At 38.3% G+C, this 21,257-nt stretch overlaps 2 protein-coding genes across 3 annotated transcripts in view; both read left to right on the top strand.

Moving 5' to 3' along the window:
* The first annotated feature begins 1,137 nt into the window (after positions 1–1,137).
* On the top strand, positions 1,138–12,508 carry ubac1 (UBA domain containing 1). The gene is made up of 10 exons (XM_017691102.2): positions 1,138–1,567; positions 3,173–3,293; positions 3,411–3,484; positions 3,623–3,730; positions 4,070–4,172; positions 4,273–4,381; positions 5,249–5,513; positions 5,820–5,906; positions 6,064–6,202; positions 8,916–12,508. The coding sequence occupies exons 1-10, from the start codon at positions 1,430–1,432 to the stop codon at positions 9,029–9,031; spliced, it is 1,260 nt and encodes a 419-aa protein (XP_017546591.1). The 5' UTR covers positions 1,138–1,429; the 3' UTR covers positions 9,032–12,508.
* Positions 12,509–13,231: 723 nt separating this feature from the next.
* Positions 13,232–21,257, top strand: part of msh3 (mutS homolog 3 (E. coli)) — a 98,757-nt gene continuing 90,731 nt past the window's right edge. Inside the window, exons 1-8 of one of the 2 annotated variants that reach the window (XM_037531957.1) lie at positions 13,232–13,543; positions 15,571–15,703; positions 16,213–16,415; positions 17,361–17,579; positions 18,354–18,470; positions 18,686–18,803; positions 19,539–19,672; positions 20,158–20,324. In XM_037531957.1, the coding sequence (XP_037387854.1) occupies positions 13,376–13,543; positions 15,571–15,703; positions 16,213–16,415; positions 17,361–17,579; positions 18,354–18,470; positions 18,686–18,803; positions 19,539–19,672; positions 20,158–20,324 (1,259 nt within the window). In that variant the 5' untranslated portion in view covers positions 13,232–13,375. The remainder of the gene's footprint in view (positions 13,544–15,570; positions 15,704–16,212; positions 16,416–17,360; positions 17,580–18,353; positions 18,471–18,685; positions 18,804–19,538; positions 19,673–20,157; positions 20,325–21,257) is intronic. The other variant, XM_017691101.2, reaches the window with a different exon arrangement.

Genomic DNA, 21,257 nt, shown 5'->3' on the forward strand with positions numbered 1-21,257 from the left:
TGAGTGGTAGTGTATGAAAATAAGAGTCCCTATAGGCACTGTCAAAATCCTTATAGGCCTTTATAACCTCTCTGGCACTGTGCACAGAAGGTCGTTAATAAAACCTCTGGTTAATGTTAATGTTAAAGTCTGCTTTAAGATGCAGTTTAATGTCACCATCATTAGCTTGACATGTTTACTATCAGTACGTTGTTGTTTTTTTTTTTAACCTGCAACTGTACTCCACTGCTGTTTTACTCTGTACTTCAAATAACACCTCTGGACAATTTGTGAGAATTCATTCGGATTCTGCACCAAGAATAGCTTTGTATTTTTCATACAGCAGTAAAGCAGTGTTTTTCCATTCATCCCCTAGGATTTGTCCATTTTTACTGCATAATTCAATCACTGAGATGTACTCGTTTAGAGCGGTTAGAAGTGAAATATTTCATTGTAGAGAAACTTACTGACTCAAATTTCTTTACAATGGAGATGATAGGAACCAGTGGTTACAGCGTCTACAATATAAAAGGAGCCATTTTATTTCTACTGTTGTTCAAAATGACCAGTGAACCTACACATGTCTGCACATGTCTTTATGTGTAATGTTGTTAATGGTAACATGGTAAACAAATCTGAAAGAAAAAAAAGGTTTCTTGCCTTACAACAGCATGTACCGCTCCAAAAATAAGTCAAAACCATGTCTCAGAATGATCTTAAAACAACGCATCAGGCATTAGCATATGTCAGTAATCAGTTTTTGTAATAATGTTCTGTGAGGTGACTTTTAGAGGCATTAAACACCTGTCATCACTATAAACAACTGTGACTCAGTCAGTTTCTCTAGAAACTGAAAGAGAGACCAGCAGGGCAGCATCCACTAGCATCATACCAACAACAACCCACACACATACATACATACATAATGGTATTTTATTACACTAGGTGTAAAGATTAAGAACAAAAAATGCATTTGTCATCTGAGGTTAGTGAAACATTTTGTAAATATAATACGTTTGCCTCATTTCTAAATGACTCGTTTATTTTTTTATAATCCTAAAAATCTTGTCTGTGACTAAGACATAGGGTTAGGCAGCCCTCCAATCACACTGCAGAGAAAAACCGCGCATGCGTAGTCACACCGTCACGCTCTTCCGTGTACAGTTGTCGCTTGCATCACAGGTGTCAACAAAACAGGCTGCGACCAAAAATATTGAAGTCACATATCTGTTAAAATATATATATATATACAAATATATATTAAACTCGGAATAAGGGCTATGGCACAGGACGAGCTAACGGGCTGAAGATAATGGAGTAACGTTAATAACAGGCGCTTGTTCAGTTAGTTGCACACTGTCGGCTGAAGGAGTCCGAGGGCAGCCGTTGCCGTGGAGCACATTTCTGCACATTCATGCAGGTTTAGGCTGTGGAGTAGCTGTTAGGAGCCATGTTCGTGCAAGAAGAGAAGATATTCGCAGGGAAAGTGCTGAAGATCCACATCTGCACCATGGAGGGCGCGGAGTGGCTGGAGGAAGTGACCGAAGACACCACCATAGAGAAGCTCAAGGAGAAATGCTTGAAGCATGTACGTAGCTGACTGGTTGGCAGACGGGGAGCGTCGTGTTCTCCCGCTTTCTACGAAGCTGCAGTCAGCTTCTTTCCCCAGCTGCTTGTTCCAGTATTCCCGTTCCACCTTAAATAGTGCAGCAATTACATTGTGGACACCAGCACCAGAGCGTAACTGCTGCACCATTTAAAGTGGAAGGGGAAAATTCGAACAAGAAGAGGGCGAATAGAAAGCCAACTTCAGCTTCGTCCACTTTCTTTCATTCTCAGGGCTGTTTTTGAGCTTTATGTCTGCATCTGCCTGCCAAGGCTTTCATACAGGCCCTGTGGGATCGTCACTGCCATTGCCAAGTATTTTTAGAAACCAGCAGGCGAGTAGACAGAGCTATTTATAATTCAGCGACTTGGGCTGTCACCTAGCTGAGGCTGGGGTTTGTTGGTTAGCCACAGCTAGATACAGTCTGACCGAGCCTTTTTGTTATTTTGACTGAAAGGTTAGCCTACTACAACCCGAAAACTGGCCTCCATGTCCAGTTTTGAGTCTACAACTGTCCATAACCTCTATATGTGCTTACCCCAACACACCGTTGCAAATATTATAGCTGCACTGAAAATTTGATATCTTGCTGACCGCTGATGTTTGTATCCCTCCATAATGATATTGACAGCTGGCACTAAACATAGAGGTTAAATGCATAAGCATTAAAATGACAAAACCCCTCTTTACAGTCACTGTGGTATTTGTATTTATTTCAGCATAAAATGTAATTTCATAAAATATCTGAAAAATGTCAAGAAAATGCAAAGTTTACACAGTGATAATGGGTTTCTTTAGAAGGCCCACATAATGGAAAACTGAATTTTTTTTGTGTTTTTTTAATAATAGAGTTTGATATAGATATTATTAAAGTTTCAAAGTATACTGTTTGCTCTCTTTTTCAAATAGCTATTGTATTGAAATATGCTGTAAAACAGGCTGAATTGAAATGCTTTAAGGGTTTTTGTGAGGTCACAAGAACTAACTCATTTACATATCTGTCTCTTCAGCCTTTTAGCGCAGCTGTTCATGTTGTTATAAGAAGTGCTTTCTTTTCTGTATATCGGTCTTAAAGGCACTTAATTTTGAGGGATTAAGAGAGGTTGGAAAATAGTCATGTTGAAATAAATTATGATAATTTTTGATATATAAAACCACACAAGTATCATAAGTGGACACAGGCCATTTAAATTGTTTACTGTAATTCGGTTTCTGCTGTTTGCTGTGTACATGTCTGTACACATAGTGAAATTGTGACATATATGTAATCTGACTTTATCTGAGCACAAATCTGAAAAAAAAATCCCTAACTGATCAAACTATATGGCTAAAAAATGGAATGTTTGTCACATGAATTTTTTTTACATTGCCAAAGAAACTGCAGCTTTGTGAATAAAAATTTTTAGAGCAAAGGTATAACATCAGCCAAAAATCAGCACTTCATACAATTCACCATAATTTCTGTGTCATTTTTCTACACCTTACTAACTTTTCTTGGACATGAATGGATTAAGATTTATTTTCTTCAAAAGCGTGCATGAATGTATGACATTTATTGTCTTCTAAATTGTATTTATTTTTTGGCAGTGTACCCATGGGAGTTTAGAAGATCCTAAAACACTCACACACCACAAACTCATTCATGCAGCTAGTGAGAGAATTCTCACGGAAACCAAAACTGTTGCAGATGAAAACCTTAAAGATAAAGGTATTGATCTAATTTTTCAGACTTTCCGTTGCTTTGAGATGCATTGACTCCAGCATCACATTCTGCTACAAAGCTGATTCCATTTACAAGATATAAAACTCCTTCTTTTGATTCCAGATTGTCTTTTATTGATAAAGAAGAGGCCACAGCCAGTAAGTGCAAAAATGGCGGACATAGCTGCTGAAGAGAAGGTAATCCGCTGTGATGCCAATCAACCACACTTTATTGTGGCGTAAAGCTGTATATCAAGTGTTGGACACTGCAAAGACTGGTTAAGAAGATAAATTATTCAGTCTGTTTTCTTTCGTTTCTCTTCTCTTTGCTGACAGAAGAAGCAGGAGACCAAGGCTCCTGATAAGGACGCTATTCTCAAGGCCACAGCAAATCTGTCTACTCGCCACTCTGACCGCACCGTCACTCAACATAACATCAGAGACGTGAGTGATAGCAGGCTTTGTTACACTTGGACTGGTGCTCCAACAGTCACTTTAAATCACTAGATCTTCTGTCTCATTTCTAGCAAGTTCTGAGGTGAGGTTTTGGTCTAAAAAGTATTCAGTTTCACTTAAATTAATGGCAGGGAGGTACATGCATGCAGGGTATTTGCAGAGTATTTATATATTCGGTTTGTTTAAGTTATGGCCAAATTGTGTATTTAATGAAAAAAACGTCAGTTTCATGCTACATTTGATAATTTTGGTTGCTGGGTGATCATATTTGAAAAAAGGTGAATATATTATAATGACATTAAGAGATATTTTTTTTGCTTTGAACAGTTTCAGACAGAACTGAGGAAAATTTTAGTGTCACTGATTGAAGTAGCCCAGAAAATTCTCGCTTTAAACCCAGATGCTGTTGAGCTCTTCAAGAAGGCCAATGGTAGGTACATGTGAACTCAAAAGACTCTTGTTTTTGTTTAGGTTTTTTGAAGTAGCATACTAAAGTTTTTACATTCTTTCTCTTCCTACCTTTTTTGAAGCCATGCTTGATGAGGATGAGGAGGAGCGGGTGGATGAGACCGCCCTGCAGCAGCTAACGGAGATGGGTTTCCCAGAGAGCCGTGCTATCAAGGCACTACGTTTAAACCAGTGAGTACACTCACTCCATCTAAGCACTCCCTGTTAAAAAAAATGGAGCAATGTTTAAAAAATAGATTTTACAGTACAACCATTTTTTCAGAAATTCTATATTATTAAATCCTTCCAATGTGAACAAAGATATTCACATTGTTTGAAAAAATAGAATAATCAGAATTGTACATGGTGTAGGTGATAGGAACTGGACATTTCCAAAACCTTCCCCACAGAAAGCAATTACATTAAATGGTTATGAATACACTGTCCAGTACATTGCCCTGCAATGGTTAGATAAATGGTTAAAATTCAGATTTACACATTCCACTTCTGTGCACAGATGTCTGCTGGTATGTAAGCAAAATAGTGTGTCAGTTGCATTTGGTAGTTGCCAGAATTTGCAGAGCTCACAATACTTTGTGAGAATCTGAATACTTTGATTTGGAGACAGATGACATGAGTATAAATAATTTTCTACTTTTACCTGTATTCAAAAAGCAGTCCACTCTTAAGAAACACTTCATGTAATTTAATTTTGAATAGGTAGAGATGAACTGATATGGGCCGAGTAGGCAAATGTGAAAATATGTTGGTTTTTGTGATATCACAAACATAATGAATTTAAAACAGGCTGTTTTTGCAGGTTCATCATCAGGTGGATTGGATAGAGTATGGTACATCAATAATGTTATGTACTTGCCTTTCCATGAAATTGCCCCTTTAAAGCATCACAGTCATATTTGATATCTTTTTCGGAAGATTAATGGAGGCATGATCTTTGTTTTAGCTCTGCTTCCATGACTGCAGTAATTAGCAGCAGTAAATAGCACTGGTGTAATTACCATGGGTCATTTGCACTAATCACGACTACTTGCTTTGAAGTATGTCTGTGACACAGGCTATGGAATGGCTGATCGAGCATGTGGATGACCCCACAGTGGACATGCCCCTTCCAGGCCAGGAGGCTCAAGGAGGAGCTGGTGCAGCAGCGGCAGCAGCTTCTGCGTCTGCAGGCCCCTCTCTCTCTGCCACAGGGGCTTTAGCACGCACCCTTTCCCAGTCAAGCTCTGAGGAGTCTAAGCAGGATGAGCTGACAGAGATCTTCAAGAGGATCCGTAGGAAAAGAGAGTTCAGGCCAGACTCACGGGTTAGTGTCATGTGTTTGACATGAGGCTGCTGAGTTTGTTTCAGAATTCAATGAAGGCTTGAAATATCTAGAACTTAATTTGCCTTCTAGTCATGCACAGTCTTTAAATAAAGAAAGCCATAGAATAAAGTATTAAAGTAATAAAGTTACAACAACTAACTAAAATAACTAACTAAAGAGCCGAAGCTCGTTTCATTTTCTGGAAAAAGTGAGAATGAAGACAAATGCTTCATATTATACTTTGTGTATTTAAGAGCTTCGCTGGAAATGTGATATTATAACTCTTACCTTTGTGGATATGTACAGGCAGTGATTGCACTGATGGAAATGGGCTTTGATGAGAAGGAAGTGATTGATGCACTTCGTGTCAATAATAACCAGCAAGATGCTGCTGTAAGTCATCGAATCAAAGGATTAGGATTTGCTCCTTAGTTATAAGAATGGAATTCCTTCATTCATACTGCATTTTAAACGAGTAGGAGTGAATAATCAAAGTGTCCCATTTTGCTTTATGTCACCATTTGGATTTTGTTGGTGTACTTTTGTGCAGTGTGAGTGGTTGCTTGGTGACAGGAAGCCTTCCCCTGAGGAGCTGGACAAGGGTATCGATACTAACAGCCCCCTTTTCCAGGCCATTTTGGAAAACCCTGTGGTACAGTTGGGACTGACTAACCCTAAAACACTCCTGGGTGAGTCCATTTTCTTTCATTTCCATGGCCAGCCATGAGCAGAGCCTTTCTGATAATGGTGTCAGCTTTTGTTAGTGTTGCCTGCATGTAATTTGCTGTGCTTTGCAAAGATGTGTCTGCTTGGTTTGCTGTATTGTTCACTCTGCTTTGCTGCTTTGTTGCTGTTTTGGTGCCCTTAAACCTCGCAGGACGCTCTGCTGACCCTTTGCATTGTGGGCTGTGATTAGGGTGAAAAAGTGGTTAGCAGCAATATTTCTTTCTTTTTTATAAAATTATCAATAACATTATAGAACCCAATACTTAAGTGGGAATTCCAATGATTTCTTTTTTTTATTTTTGTGTAACTCAATTGTTGAGTTGTAAACAAATTCAGAGTAGTTTGATGAGAAATGGTTCAATGTAGAGAAACTGACTCTAGTTTCTGTATAGTGGTAGTGATAGGAACCAGGGGTCATGATGTCTATGACACAAAGATAGCCATTTTATTTATATCTGAAATGATCAGTAAACCTCATTGTGCCTTAAGAGTTGAGTATGTAACGTTAATAATGGTAAAACAAAGTACAACCCGAATTCCAATGAAGTTGGGACATTGTGTAAAACATAAATAAAAACAGAATATTTTGATTTGCAAATCCTTTTCAACCTGTATTAATTCAATACACTACAAAGACAAGATATTTCATGTTCAAACGGATAAACTTTATTGTTTTTTGCAAATATTCACTCATTTTGAATTTGCTGCCTGCAAGACGTTCCAAAGAAGTTGGTACAGGGGCAACAAAAGACTGGGAAAGTTGAGGAATGCTTAAAAAATACCTGTTTGGAACATTTCACAGGTGAACAGGTTAATTGGAAACAGGTGAGTGTCATGATTGGGTATAAAAGGAGCATCCCTGAAAGGCTCAGTCGTTCACAAGCAAGGATGGGGCAAGGTTCACCACTTTGTGAACAACTGCGTGAGCAAATAGTCCAACAGTTTAAGAACAACGTTTCTGAACGTGCAATTGCAAGGAATTTAGGGATTTCATCATCCACAGTCCATAATATCATCAAAAGATTCAGAGAATCTGGAGAAATCTCTGCAAGTAAGCGGCAAGGCAGAAAACCAGCATTGAATGCCTGTGACCTTCGATCCCTCAGGCGGCACTGCATTAAAAACTGACATCATTCTGTAACGGATATTACCACATGGACTCAGGAACACTTCAGAAAACCATTGTCAGTGAACACAGTTCGTCCTGTGGTCTAACGAGTCAACTTTTAAAATTGTTTTTGGAAATCCTGGACGTCAGGTCCCCCGGGCCAAAGAGGAAAAGGACTGTCCAGACTGTTATCAGCGCAAAGTTCAAAAGCCAGCATCTCTGATGGTATGGGGGTGTGTGAGTGCCCATGGCATGGGTAACTTCCACATCTGTGAAGGCACCATTAATGCTGAAAGGTACATACAGGTTTTGGAGAAACATATGCTGCCATCCAAGCAATGTCTTTTTCAGGGACGTCTCTGCTTATTTCAGCAAGACAATGCCAAGCCACATTCTGCACATGTTACAGCAGCGTGGCTTCGTAGGAAAAGAGTGCGGGTACTAGACTGGCCCGCCTGCAGTCCAGACCTGTCTCCCATTGAAAATGTGTGGCGCATTATGATTTGCAAAATACGACAACGGAGACCCCGGACTGTTGAGCAACTGAAGTTGTACATCAAGCAAGAATGGGAAAGAATTCCACCTACAAAGCTTCAACAATTAGTGTCCTCAGCTCCCAAATGCTTATTGAGTGTTGTTAAAAGGAAAGGTGATGTAACACAGTGGTAAACAAGCTCCTGTTCCAACTTCTAGAACATGTTGCAGGCATCAAATTCAAAATGAGTGAATATTTGCAAAAAACAATAAAGTTTATCTATTTGAACATTAAATATCTTGTCTTTGTAGTGTATTCAATTGAGTATAGGTTGAAAAGGATTTGCAAATCATTGTATTCTGTTTTTATTTATGTTTTACACAACGTCCCAACTTCATTGGAATTGGGGTTGTATTGTTTTGAGAATATTGCTTTACAACATCCTGCATATACCTCTTCTCCAGGAATGTGTTACACAATATATGTTTAAGGCTAAAAGTTTACAGAACTATCACAAAACAATATTTCAGGTATTAGGCAGCATATTCATAACCATTTCATGCAATAGCATATGAGGTAGCTTTAAGAAGCATTAAACCCTTTGGAGACCAAATTCCTATCAACAAACAGTAAAAAATGAAATCGAACTGCCTTGACAAGGTAACATGCTCTTTTACACATGGTCAGGAGTCAAGTTAAGAGGCTTTTATTGTCATTCCATCTATGTACAAGTACACAGTGGATATTACGTTCCTCCAGGAACAAGATTAACCTGGTGTCCTTAAGAACTTTGATGCTGAGCTTTAGCATAGCTTGAAAATAATAAATTATCCTTGTTAGTTATATTGGCAAGTAAGGGGGGGGGTGATGTTAGCAATGTAGGCTTATAAAAAGCTGTATTAAGTAATTATTCTGAAAGTGTCTAGAAAGTACTCATGGCAGATTGGTGCAAATACATAAAATGCAATGTTAAATAAACACAATAGATTACAGGCTATTAAATTATTAAAAAAGCCCTTTGCCTGGTTTTCTTCTTGGCTTCCCAGTGTTTGAATCATTGATTTAATGCTGGTATCCTATGCATCTTATGCAGCTTTTGAGGACATGCTCGAGAACCCTTTGAACAGCACACAATGGATGAATGACCCTGAGACTGGTCCCGTTATGCTCCAAATCTCCAGAATCTTCCAGACACTCAACCGCACGTAGAGCACACCTCATCACCAGAGCTGCTGCAAAGAGGACAAGGTTATTCATTTATAAGGGAAGTGTGTGTGTGTGTGTGTGTGTGTGTGTGTGTGTGTGTGTGTGTGTGTGTGTGTGTGTGAGACTGGTATGATTTATGTTGAAAAGTCACAGGAAGCAGTGAATGTAACAGTAACAACAGGATGAAATTTTCAGTTTTGAATATTCTACAGAGAAAGATATCTATTTATAACTCAACAGAACACTTGTAAAAAACATATGTACACAGTAATTTAAGAATAACTAAAAGCTAGCTTCATTATTTTGTTTTTTACATTTTAATAAGATCTGTTTTTAATTATATTAAGTACATATTTTATTTTATATACTTTGTCCTTATGTAAATGAACATCGGGCATCCGGAAAAAAATATATGTTTACACTTCAAAAAACACTTTTTTATATGTACCATGACGTTCAAATATCAATCTAACACAGTTATTAGTCTCTACGAATGGTTACATCTCGTCAAAGTGAGTGTTCCTGGTAAGAGATGAATAACCTATATCAGCTTTATGTTTGTTTAGAGAACAGTATGTGAAACTACAGTTCTTTTTTTCTGCTGTAAAACCTAATTTCCTTTTGGAAATGCAAGCATCAGTCATTAGTACTTCATTTGAAGAACATAACAGCTACATTATCTGACAGCATCACAAATATTATACAATCCTTATGTTGTGGTGTGCCATCAGAAATAATGCAATGCCTATTTTCAGTCTTTTAGTATGTAGATGGTAGGCATTTGTGAATTTGCCATTTACAGCTTATGGCCTTTTTCTGGTGCTCTTTGAGGATGCTTTCTCCTAGTCTCAAGTGTCATGAGTTTTGTCATAGATCTGGAAGAATTGATCGATTCTTGCTCCGCCAACAAACACATTCTTTTGTAGCAGCTGTTTACAGAGTGTTGTCTTAGTGATCTTAATTTGAAATTGTAACCTAGTTTGGCTACAATATAATTCATATGGACCTATACAGGGTTTGTTTACTGATGCTGTTAGGGGTATAACAGTAAAAATAAATTGGCTATTCGATTTGATATGATACAATGGTTTCTCAATTCGCTGCATTTTTCAGTAGAGAAAGAATTAGCAGTTGGGGGTTAGGTGTCTTGCTCAAGGACACCTCAGTCATGGACTGTCGGCCCTGGGGATCGAACCGGCAACCTTCCGGTCACAGGGCCAGATCCCTAACCTCTAGCCACGACCTGGCTACCCTGCTGAAGTTGACTGTGTTGGAGCTATTCAAAACTAGATAGGTTGTAAATGACAGTGACATAGACTTTGCTACCATGTAGATGTTAGTTTGTAGACATATAAGATAAATATGATTTAAATGAATGTGCTCTAATTGCAGATACTTTGACAAAAACTTGTAATCTGCTGACTGTTTATCATGTGTTGAATGGGGTTTTCCCCAACATTAATGTAAAGCTTCTCCAGCCCAGCATCAGTTACTACAAAAGAATGCTTTTTTTTTTTGGTTGAAGCATGACAGTTACATTATCACTATAAACACTATTCAGACCAAATATGGTTCGGATTTGTGAGCGGAGCATGGGTAGGTCTGTTCTTCAATGGAAGCAAGTGTTGGTTGTGTACACCATATGCAAAGAGAGAAGGCAGTTCGTAACGTATCTGAAGATGTTTGATTTACTGAAACACATACATAAGAGAACATTCTTTTGTGGGTACAATATGCCCAGACTGAACATGGATCTCATAGTTTCTGGATCAGCATGCTTCAAACAAAATATTATTTTTTGATTTGTTTGGTACAAATTCATTTTTTCATGCCTGTGAACATTTTTACACAGTTGTGGCTTTTTAAAATTGGTTGTGCTACATCCATTTCCTGTTTCTTGATGCAGGTTATAAAGGTCTATCAAGAGAAGTATAAATAATTTGTGCTATGAATGTCATGTCTTATTTTCCCTCTTTAAATACATTGCACAGAAAAATCATATCACAATCTTGCTACAATAAATTCTCTAGAACAGTCTGGCTGAAATGCTATGCAACGCAGAGTTCAATATTTTCAATATTAGCAGGCAATTTGCAAAGTGGATTTGTTTGTGCTGGTAAAGTATGGTTGTTTAATTTGAGCTTCCCTTAGTTCTGCCATGATGTTGTATGTTAAATGAAATCCACTTAGCCACACATGTCCAATAGTCGAGTATTGATGAGATTTTGGAGCAGAGCTTAATAGAAATGGAAATCTAAGGTGGCATTGACTTTGGAAAGTTACTCTTTTATCAGAACTCTTACCTTGGAACTATTATACCAAAGTAATTGTGACTTTTTCTCTATTTGGGTGTGATGTGTGCACGTGTAAACAAAACAAAAAACAAAACAAAAAACAAAACAAAAAAACATGGCTTTGCTTCTCCCCCCTTTTTTTGCAAGCCTGTGAGTTTTTTCACCCAGTATTGGAAATGGTTGTGATGTGTACGCTCAGGGGGTTTAGAGATATACCGCAGGGCAAAAGCTACTGTTGCAGTAGTCTGAACTATATTCAGTGAGCGAAAAAATGTTGGAAATGTAAACTTAGCAAGATTAACAATAGCTTAGAGATTGTAATATGTGAATTTATTTAAAAGCTCTTACCTTTGTGTCCTATTTATTCTTAAGCCAAATACATTCTGTTGTCTCTGAAAACACTCACTCAGTCCAGCTAGGCATTTAAGAGAGACTATTGTTACTATCCTCATGTCTTAGTAATGCAACTCAACCACTTCATTGTCAATCATGCATTTTCCCATTACTCAGTAAAACTGTGGCTTCAGGTTTATTTCAAGCATGATGTTCTGGGAATGATACTCACTGTTTGGAAGCAACCACTGCAGCTTTCAAGAGCAATATGAGTTTGTCTTTTTTTTTTTTTTTTTTACTGAAACAATTAGATGCAAGTTGTTTTTGTAGACCTGTCAATAACAGGATTATATGCAATACTCATTTTCCCTCACTTAAGCAGAATAGTCTTCACCATCATCACAGTCATCAGAAAGAATATATCATACATTTCTCCATAATGTGTGCTTTAATCCAACTAGGTCTATTATGGTAATGTGACCACTGCGTGAAACATTATTGGTGCCTCCAGCTAAAATGATCTGTCAATGTCTGTTCTGGTTTATTGGCTGAAGCAGTGCCGCTCTGAGTTTGGAATTTTGCATCTTGTAAGAAGCGGTTAGTTAAAAAGCTTGACCATCACTGGTAGAGTGTCAGTGTTATAATCCAAGAATCATGTCACAGTTACGGTGATGCAATTTTGTAATATGGGAAGGATTTCTGTTTCTTGAAATCTGTTATCACACTGTCATTGTCTCGATATGGAAAAAAAAACCCCATCATTTTCCATCAGTGTGTTCACGCTTCACCTATTTAGAAGTGAAAAGCCTTGTTTTTGTATTATTACAAATAAAAAGGTTTGGAATTTATCATACACTTGTGTCATTTTGTTTAATTTGTAAGGTAAAATGGATCAAGCAGAGGAAGAAGAGAGGTTTGATTGAAGAGGACCCAGACAGGTTCTAAAACTGGCCTGGTTCACTGTAAAGCAGCCAGGGCTATAGCTTTGCTAAATTAATGTTAAACCTTAAGGAGCTATTTAAACAAAGCCATATATAAAATGTGGACCCAAATTAATTTAAAATGATAAATAATACATCCTGCCTTACAAAATGCAACAGTGGCCAATCAAAACTAACACCTGGCTTAATAAACACAAGTGTGCATTTTAATTACAATAATTGTGTGTATATCTGTAGAGATTTGCAAAATAAAATTAGTATATTTTCACAATATGGAATGTTAATTGTAAGTAAAGGTAAAGTATTTACCTAAGGACACTTGATGCAATTGACAGCGTTTGTTTGGTGTGTTTTTTTTTTTAAATTGTCTCTATAAATACATTCTTACAACTTTAAAGAGTCCATATCATTTAATTTTACCTAACAGACAAAGTTCATTTTTACATGCCTATTTTAAGCTGTCTTTGTCCTATAAACAAATACTCTTATTAAAGGATATTTATTAAAATAACGAAAAAATAAAGTGTCCCACTTTACCTAAGATCACGTTATTACCAGTCTGCGCATCTCCAACGCAATTTTAACCCTCTTTAAGAAGCCGGTGACTTCACACGTGCACGACCAGTAGACGTCATTTACGCGCCAACTGGAGTGCAGCTCCAAAAATGGACTGTTTTTATTCTGCTGAGGATCTGCTCAGATATTAAAGCCATTCATGCAGTTTGGAGAAGCTACGAGCAATGTAATAGCCTTTTAAACATCCAGTTAGTGCTGCAAATATGCATTCTCATTTTAAAAGGACATCAGCAGCAAAGACTGCAAAGAAGTCGAGCACGCAGACGACTATTAGCAGGTTCTTCAGCGGTAAAGCTGCTGATGTTGGTCAGTCTGGGATTAGCTGCGATCGTCTTGCTCGGGAAGGCAGAGGGAAGGTGAGAGTTTCTCAGGTTTGGAGATTTTAGAGTTTAATCCCAAATGAAGAACAGGGGCTGCATGGGGCCCTAAATGTATACTGACTTTCCTAGACGAAGCTGAAGTTGGCTTTCTGTTAGCCAGCTTCTTACTCGAATTTTCCCGTTCCACCTTAAATGGTGCAGTAGTTCCATTCTTGCGTCTAATGTTCCAGAATGTAACCGCAGCACCATTTAAGGTGGAACGGGAAAATTCGAACAGGAAGCTAGCTAATAGGCAGCCAACTTCAGCTTCATCTCTCTTAGGGAGTAAACAAAGTATACACCGCGCTTCAGTAACGTGTTTATGCCTGTGCTCGGTGTCCTGGACATGATCATTTGTCAACCTTGGGTGCTCAGGGGGTAAATGTTATGTCACCATGTATCATTTCTTAGGTAGCAAGATAGCTTAACGGGAAACTTCACCGATATTTCAAATTGACATGTCGAGAGAAGTCATTCAGAATGGACTGGTGTGAAATGCTCCGTTCTAGAGAAACTAACAGTCAGAGTTGTTCACAGTGGTGGTGATAAGAGTCAGACATCCACCTCTAAAGCTCCTTCATGAGAAAGTTAGCTATTGCATGAAATGATGATGAATGTATTGTCTGACGTCTGAGACATTGTCTGACAGTAGTTTTGTGATAGATTTTTGGATTAAAACGTATTTTAATTAGTTTATTTTGATCCAAGCATAGTGGAAGGATACAAGAAGAGGCTAGTTCCCAAAACTTATTTTTTCAGATTGTCCATTAATTTACCATCATTAACATTACATAAAAAGCTCATTAGGCACATGTAGGTTCACTGGTAGTTTTGAATAGTAAATAAAATGGCTATATATTTATATATATTTGCTTGGTTCCTTTTATCACCACCGTGAACAAAACTCTACAGTGTGTCTCTACAGTGAATGATTTCACATCAAACCAATCCGAATGACTGTGTTTCCACCTCAAACACTGCATTATGCAGATTTTTTGAAAAATCAGTAGATTTCCCTTTAAGCCACAAATGTAAGCTGTTCAAAAACAGCCAACTGATGTTTCCATCCGTTGTAGATTTAGCTCAGTAACTTGGGCCAAACAAACAAGCCTGTCCAATATGACAAGAGCAAAGGAACATTACTAAACGACAGTCTTTAACCTTTGGCTTTTTTACTGAGAAAACTGAGGCTCTTTGAAGTCCCCCACACTGTAAATGATGTAAACAGAACAAAACAGTCAAATCAAAACTAGCAACAGGTTTGTAAGACATTCTTTTTAGCACAGAATATCAGTAATAGGAAGCATGAGTTCATTAACTTTGTGTAAATGCTTTTAATGCTAACTTAAATTTTGTCTGATTCCATGATATGTTGGGATATTTTGAAATGTCTTTGCCTTCCGACAACAAGAATACTACAATGTCCTGCTTTATAAAACACTCCCTATGTGATCTTAGAAGAAGGGGTTTGTGGGTGCACCAAGAAGATCGTTTGAGTTTTAGTGATTAATCTATATTCCCCCGGCCGGGCGACCAGGGTCCTCTCTGTGTGGAGTTTGCATGTTCTCCCCGTGTCTGTGTGGGTTTCCTCCGGGTTCTCTGGCTTCCTCCCACAGTCCAAAGACATGCAGTTAGGCCAATTGGACATTCTACATTGCCCCTAGGTGTGAGTGTGTGTGATTGTGTATGTCTGTCTGTCTGCCCTGCAATGGACTGGTGACCTGTCCAGGGTGTATCCTGCCATCCACCCGATGACAGCTGGGATAGGCTCCAGCACCCCCAGCGACCCTGACGGAGAAGCGGCTTAGAAAGTGTGTGTGTGTGTGTGATTTCTCTATGGAGAACATGAGAGCACCAGAGGAGGGCAGTGAAAAATGGGCCTTTCCTGGGAGAATCTGAAGTGTTGGTCAGGGTGCTTATAACTGGCACACAGATTAGATAGTTGGTAATTGTTCACACTGTAGTCTGAGTGTGGCGGTTATGACATTGCAGTAGAAACTAGAATAAATGAACAAATGCCCTCTTCTTTGTCAATGCAGAAGAGACTAACGTTGCCTGATAGAAGAGAGTCTTTGGAGAAACGTGCTAAACTCTATCATGATGGGGAAGAGCTGGAAAAGGAGTGGACTGAAGAGGGCTTCAGCAGCAGTATCAAGTGTACGAGCAGAAGTGGTTAGTCACATTTAATATGTTCCATGTACTTCTGTGAGTTTTAGCCTTTTAATTTAGCCAACTTTTAACTTTATACCCCCAGACCAAACATTCATGTGATGTGTACATGACAATTCATCCACAACCAATTCAGTCTTGCACTGCATTCAAACATCAATTCAGAAAAAGATGGATATGCTCTTGTTATTGGCCAAAAAAGTCCTGAACTCTAGCTTATAGAAAGTTATTGTAATTTAAATTACCATATTAAAAAAATTGTAGTAAAACGTTTATCCCCAAATTGTTCAGCCGTGTGCTTGATGTGCTAGGAAATTTCACTACAGGTTTATAGAAAACTGTAGAGGATTTTTTTGACCTTATACTTTTTCCTCCCCTGCTCAGGTTCATTTTTGGTATCATTGTTTGTCATTATTTAATTAAAGTACTAATAATTTTACTGAATATTATTTTAGACTTTTCTAAAATGTGCCTAATGTGACTTCAATTCATTATGTTTCTGTTTACTGCAGATGAGAGGGCGTCAACCTCTAAGGGCAGTCTCTCCTGCTCCACTCTGGAGAAACTACGAGGCTTCAGCTGCCAAGGGGACAGTGAGAGCAGAGCTCCAGTGACTTTGAAGACTGAGAAGATGGAGGTGGAGGCATCAGACAAAGTAGACCAGCAAGTTAAGATGGAGGAGGGCACAGAAGAGAGTTCAAGTCAGAGCAAAGAGGTTTGACACCAGCTTTTGGAAATAAGGGTTGTAGGGAAAGCATAGAGTCCATTAATTGGTATAGAATCTTACATTATGTGGAGGTATTTTAAAGTTAAAGAAAGATTACTACTTATCTACTCACTATCTTATCTACTTGCATGTCATTTACATAAATGTTTATTTAAGTAATCAGCTATTGAAAGGTTCTGTAGAGAACCAAAAGTGGTTCCTCTGTGACATTGCCCCAAAGGACACTTCTGACCCCATTTAAACCTGGTCAATTTATGCATCTTAAGTAGCAGGATTATATCTGGATAAGGCCAAGCCAAATGCAAGTGTAAACGCACCCGGGGTGCATTTAAAACAGATACAAATCCAATCGCTCAGTCCACATCAGAAGGTGGTCTGAGATGCAGCTGAGTCATGTTATGGCAGCGTAAACACATCCATCTCTCCAAGGCACATTAGATAACCAAAACCCCTCAGAGCACAACCAAAACTCTTCCCTATGCAGTAAATCACTGGGTGCGTGTGCCGGGTCTGCGAGAAAGATGGTAAAGGAGGACACACGTTTGGGGACCGGACAAAATAAAATGCTTAGCAGTATTGACAGACACTGCTGTGCAAAAACAAACCACAAATGACTTAACAAACAATTGGTAATTGTTTGCTGCGTAACAAGCAGATTTGCATATTTTGTCACACACAGCAGTTAGATTTCTGTCTGACTAACCGGAGACGCGTTTGACTACCAAGTGTAAATGTGTGTGGCTAAAAGTTTTAAGGGTGTTACAGATACTAGTAACATGAAGTGATCAGCTGTAAACAGAATCTTTGGCATCTTCATTTTTAAGAGTGTATAAGTATCCAAAACCAGCCCCTGAAGGTATTTCATATTCAGTAATGTTTATTGGAAAAGTCAGTTTATTCTCTTGCTACAATTATTTTTTATGATCTTCTCAGGAGTTTAACTTCAGCAAATTTGCTAAGGCTAGTAGCAGTGGTGGTGGTTTTGGTGATACTAAGAAAAGTCTGCAGGAACCTACAGGCCCAAACAGGAGAACCAAAAGCATCTACACTCCCCTAGAGCAACAGTACATGGAGATTAAGGAACAACACAAGGACACAATCCTCTGTGTGGAGTGTGGCTACAAGTACAGATTCTTTGGAGAGGATGCAGAGGTGAGATATGAAGTGGACTATACAGATACATTCATCTTCATTCATTTTGAAATGCTATAATTGAACATTATCAGTTATAATAGGATTTGTTTAATCTCAGTTCATTTTCAGATGTAAAAACCTCCAAAGAAGCTCAGTGTATTATCTTTGTTGTCTGTATTCCTCTATAGCATAAAAAACTATGTGTTAATAATAATCGTAATCTTCTAATGTGTGCATTCAGCTATTTTAATGTATACTTGTTGCTGGAATAAGTGTTCAATTGAGCACACGGCTTGTATAATTTCTCTTTAGAAAGCATTGCCAATACAATGAGATGCTTTGGAGCAGCCGCACATGAGCCTAAAGTCGCCATGCCCGCTGCCTTGTGTCTGCTAGAGGAGTTTAAACAGTCCCTCCAAGTATTGAGCTGTGTAGCAATGGAACTGTTATCTCTGGAGTGATGGAGCTCCATCCAGTACCTTTGGGGTGTGTTGGAGTAGCGTTTGTGATCAAGAACTAATCATCCAGTATCAGAACTGACCTCAGTAGTGCTCTCATCACTGAATGCAAATAAATGCTCACAGCAGTGTTCAAGTATCTAGTGTAAAACCTTTCCTTGTGCCGCAAAGGAGGAACAGAATCACTATTAATGTCCTTTGATTCTGAAAAAAACGGTAGATATGTTTCCAAGTTTTTGGACATCAAATGTACACATTAATAGTTAAATGCATTACTCTGTGTTATAGGCATATGAATGCTGTCACAGTTTGATTCTTCTGCCTGTGTGAACAGATTGCAGCAAAGGAGCTGAACATCTTTTGTCACCTGGATCATAACTTCATGACAGCCAGCATCCCTACTCACCGCCTCTTTGTCCATGTTCGTCGCCTCGTCTCTCAGGGCTATAAAGTCAGTGGGTAACCTTCAAGCTCTGTTGTGCTATGATTTTGATGTACAAAAAATTATTAATTTACATGTTAATTTCATTTAGCTTTTGTTAGCGATGTCTAGCTGTATTACTGTGAGTTACTTCTTTCATTTTATCTAGAACTCCTAAGAGGGAAACAGTAATGTTTGTGTTTTTTTGTTTTTCCCCTTTTTCCTTTTTATGACTGCTTTTATAGGTTGGAGTTGTGAAGCAGACAGAAACCTCAGCAATCAAAGCCTCAAGTGCCAACAAGAGCTCCCTGTTCACCCGGCAGTTAAGCGCACTTTATACCAAGTCTACACTGGTTGGGGAAGGTGTGCTGTCACCATTTTATAGCTCAGACTTTTTAAAGGAATGGTTTTAAAGTCAAATGTACCCAATGTACCCAATGTTCCCTTTACTCAAATTTGCCTCATTAATGAGTGAGTGAATGAGAAAAATAGTCTGAGTTACTTAGCTTGAAACACTGAATAGTATACTGTTATATATAAATACAGACAAAATTACATCAGAGCTGAAATCGGTACTAGTAGCTGCTTCAGAGCCCAAATATTGTCTGTTTTGCCTTTTAAAAAAAAAATGTTTAAGCAGTGTAGGTATGGTAGGCAGTGAGTGGAAGTGATATTTGGGCTCTATACTGGCTCTAAAGTGAAGTGTACTTTTAGGAGCAGTGCCAGCCTGTAGTCCAGTGCTACAGGAGTGTCTTTATTAATAAGTTAAATTAGTTCAGGCTTCGTGTGTGTGCAGAACTGACAGTAATGTTGTTTGTTCATTTTTTAGCATAGGGTCAAGGATTTATTAATGTCTAGGTAGCACTGATTAACCCCTTAAACGCTAAAGGCACACACTTAAGCTCCTCACTCTCCAACTGCATCACTTACATATTAGCTTTGTATTGCTTTTGAAGTGTTTGTAGTTATGTAATAGTAGGAATTATGATTAATGACTCAATCGTGTGCCCTGAACTCAAGGTGTCAATGTGTGGTTGGGAATGACGTTTAGATTGTTTATAGAGAGCTGTAAATGTAAGTTTGTTTGCTTTGTTTCAGATGTGAACCCCTTGTTAACACTGGGGGATTTGGAGCAGGCTGAAGATGTTGTGCAGGACATGCCCAACAGCTACTTGATGTGTGTGAGTGAGAACTGGGACAAACAGAGCAAAGAGCTGACCATTGGATTGGTGGTATGTACAGCTTCCTCTAAATTCACGCAGAACAGTGTACTTTTATAAATAAAGGTTCCTAAAAGGTTCTTGGCTTGGACATATGGGTCTAGGAAAAGCTTCAAAAAAGTATAGAACCTTTACATTAAGTGAAAGTTTTCTTAAACTTTGAAAACATTCTTCACATTCACACATTGCATTTGCAAAAATGGTTCTTTGAAGAAACATACATCAACATTTATTTTTAAAGAAACCTAAACAAAATGGTGAACCAAAGAACCCTTTTTGAACTAGCTTTAGGAGTATAGTATGCCAGGTCATACATTCAGGTGTTTGACTGTAATTGGAAAATTATCTTTCCTGTTTCAATGGAATCATGTCCAGTGGGACAATTTAATGAAGTGCAATTTAAGTTCTATTTTAGTCTTTCATAATCCAGCACTGATTGATGTGACCAGGTCGGAGTGAGTTGATTATGACTGTGTGGTTTTATGTCTTGGGTGCAGGTGGTACAACCCAGTACGGGAGACGTGATGGTGGACTGTTTTGGGGACAATGCATCTCGCTCTGAGCTGGAGGCCAGGGTTCTGAAGATCCAACCTGTAGAGATCCTGGTGCCCTCCGACCTGTCCGATCCTACAGAGCGCCTACTACGTACCATCGCTCTGTCCAGGTTAGGCATCCATACTTTTCAGGTTCAGTTCAGTCTGAAAGATCGTTATCGGAGCCAGTCAAGGCATTTATGGTGATACCTCATATAATGTTCCTGATCCAGTTCAGAATGCACGTTAAGGCTGTTTTACCTTACTTGTTTTGTAATGAGTGATGTAAACAGAGATTATCCTGATTTGTGACAGTTATGTTTTCCCACCTTCTTAAAAGCAAAGCTTAAAATTATTACTCTGTTCCTATTTGTCACTACTTATATATTTATTTTCTTATTTATTTTATTGCGTGTTGTAAACTTTCCAGTAAGATGTATTTCATTATCTCCAGTTAATGGCAGACAGTTACTGTCAGCCACCATAAGAGGGCAGTAAATAACTTCAGACCGATGAGTGCACACATTTTTTTCATTTACTTGCAGCAGAATGTTTTTCCACTTGTAATTTGAACAGTTTATTGAACCATAAATTAAATTATATTGCTAACTGCTTCACTGTTCTATTTATATTGACTTGGTCAATATGATGTTTCTTTTGATCTTATTTTGGTTGCATTTATTATTTTTTAACTGTTATTAATGTACTTATGGACAGTTGGACCATCATTTCACAATAGCTATAATTTGTTTTGCTGCTTGCTATTTCTGGGCTTCAAAAATTTATTGCAAGATATAGAGAAAACTGTAATCTGATCTCCTCCTGGTAGACCACCAGAACTGTTAACAGCAGATAAACAGTACTTAAAGACAGTACTTAAAGCTTTCATTTTTGAGAAAAAATCTAGCTCCACTCTTGCTTCAGACCCGAGTTCAGAGCTCAACATCAGTAAATGAGAAATGTGAAAATGTTTAGCATTGCTTGGATTGTTAGAAGCAGAAAATGCTACTAACTTACAAGACTGAACTTTAGAGGTGTGAAAATTATCTTTGAAACTGAAAGTC

The sequence above is a fragment of the Pygocentrus nattereri genome, chromosome 20 (assembly GCF_015220715.1).
Source record: "Pygocentrus nattereri isolate fPygNat1 chromosome 20, fPygNat1.pri, whole genome shotgun sequence".
NCBI lineage: Eukaryota > Metazoa > Chordata > Actinopteri > Characiformes > Serrasalmidae > Pygocentrus > Pygocentrus nattereri.

Coding starts and splice junctions, on each gene's coding strand:
- ubac1 (XM_017691102.2), top strand. CDS start 1,430: ATGTTCGTGCAAGAAGAGAAGATATTCGCAGGGAAAGTGCTGAAGATC. Junction 3,485..3,622: donor ACATAGCTGCTGAAGAGAAG/GTAATCCGCTGT, acceptor CTTTGCTGACAG/AAGAAGCAGGAGACCAAGGC. Junction 4,382..5,248: donor AAGGCACTACGTTTAAACCA/GTGAGTACACTC, acceptor CTTGCTTTGAAG/TATGTCTGTGACACAGGCTA.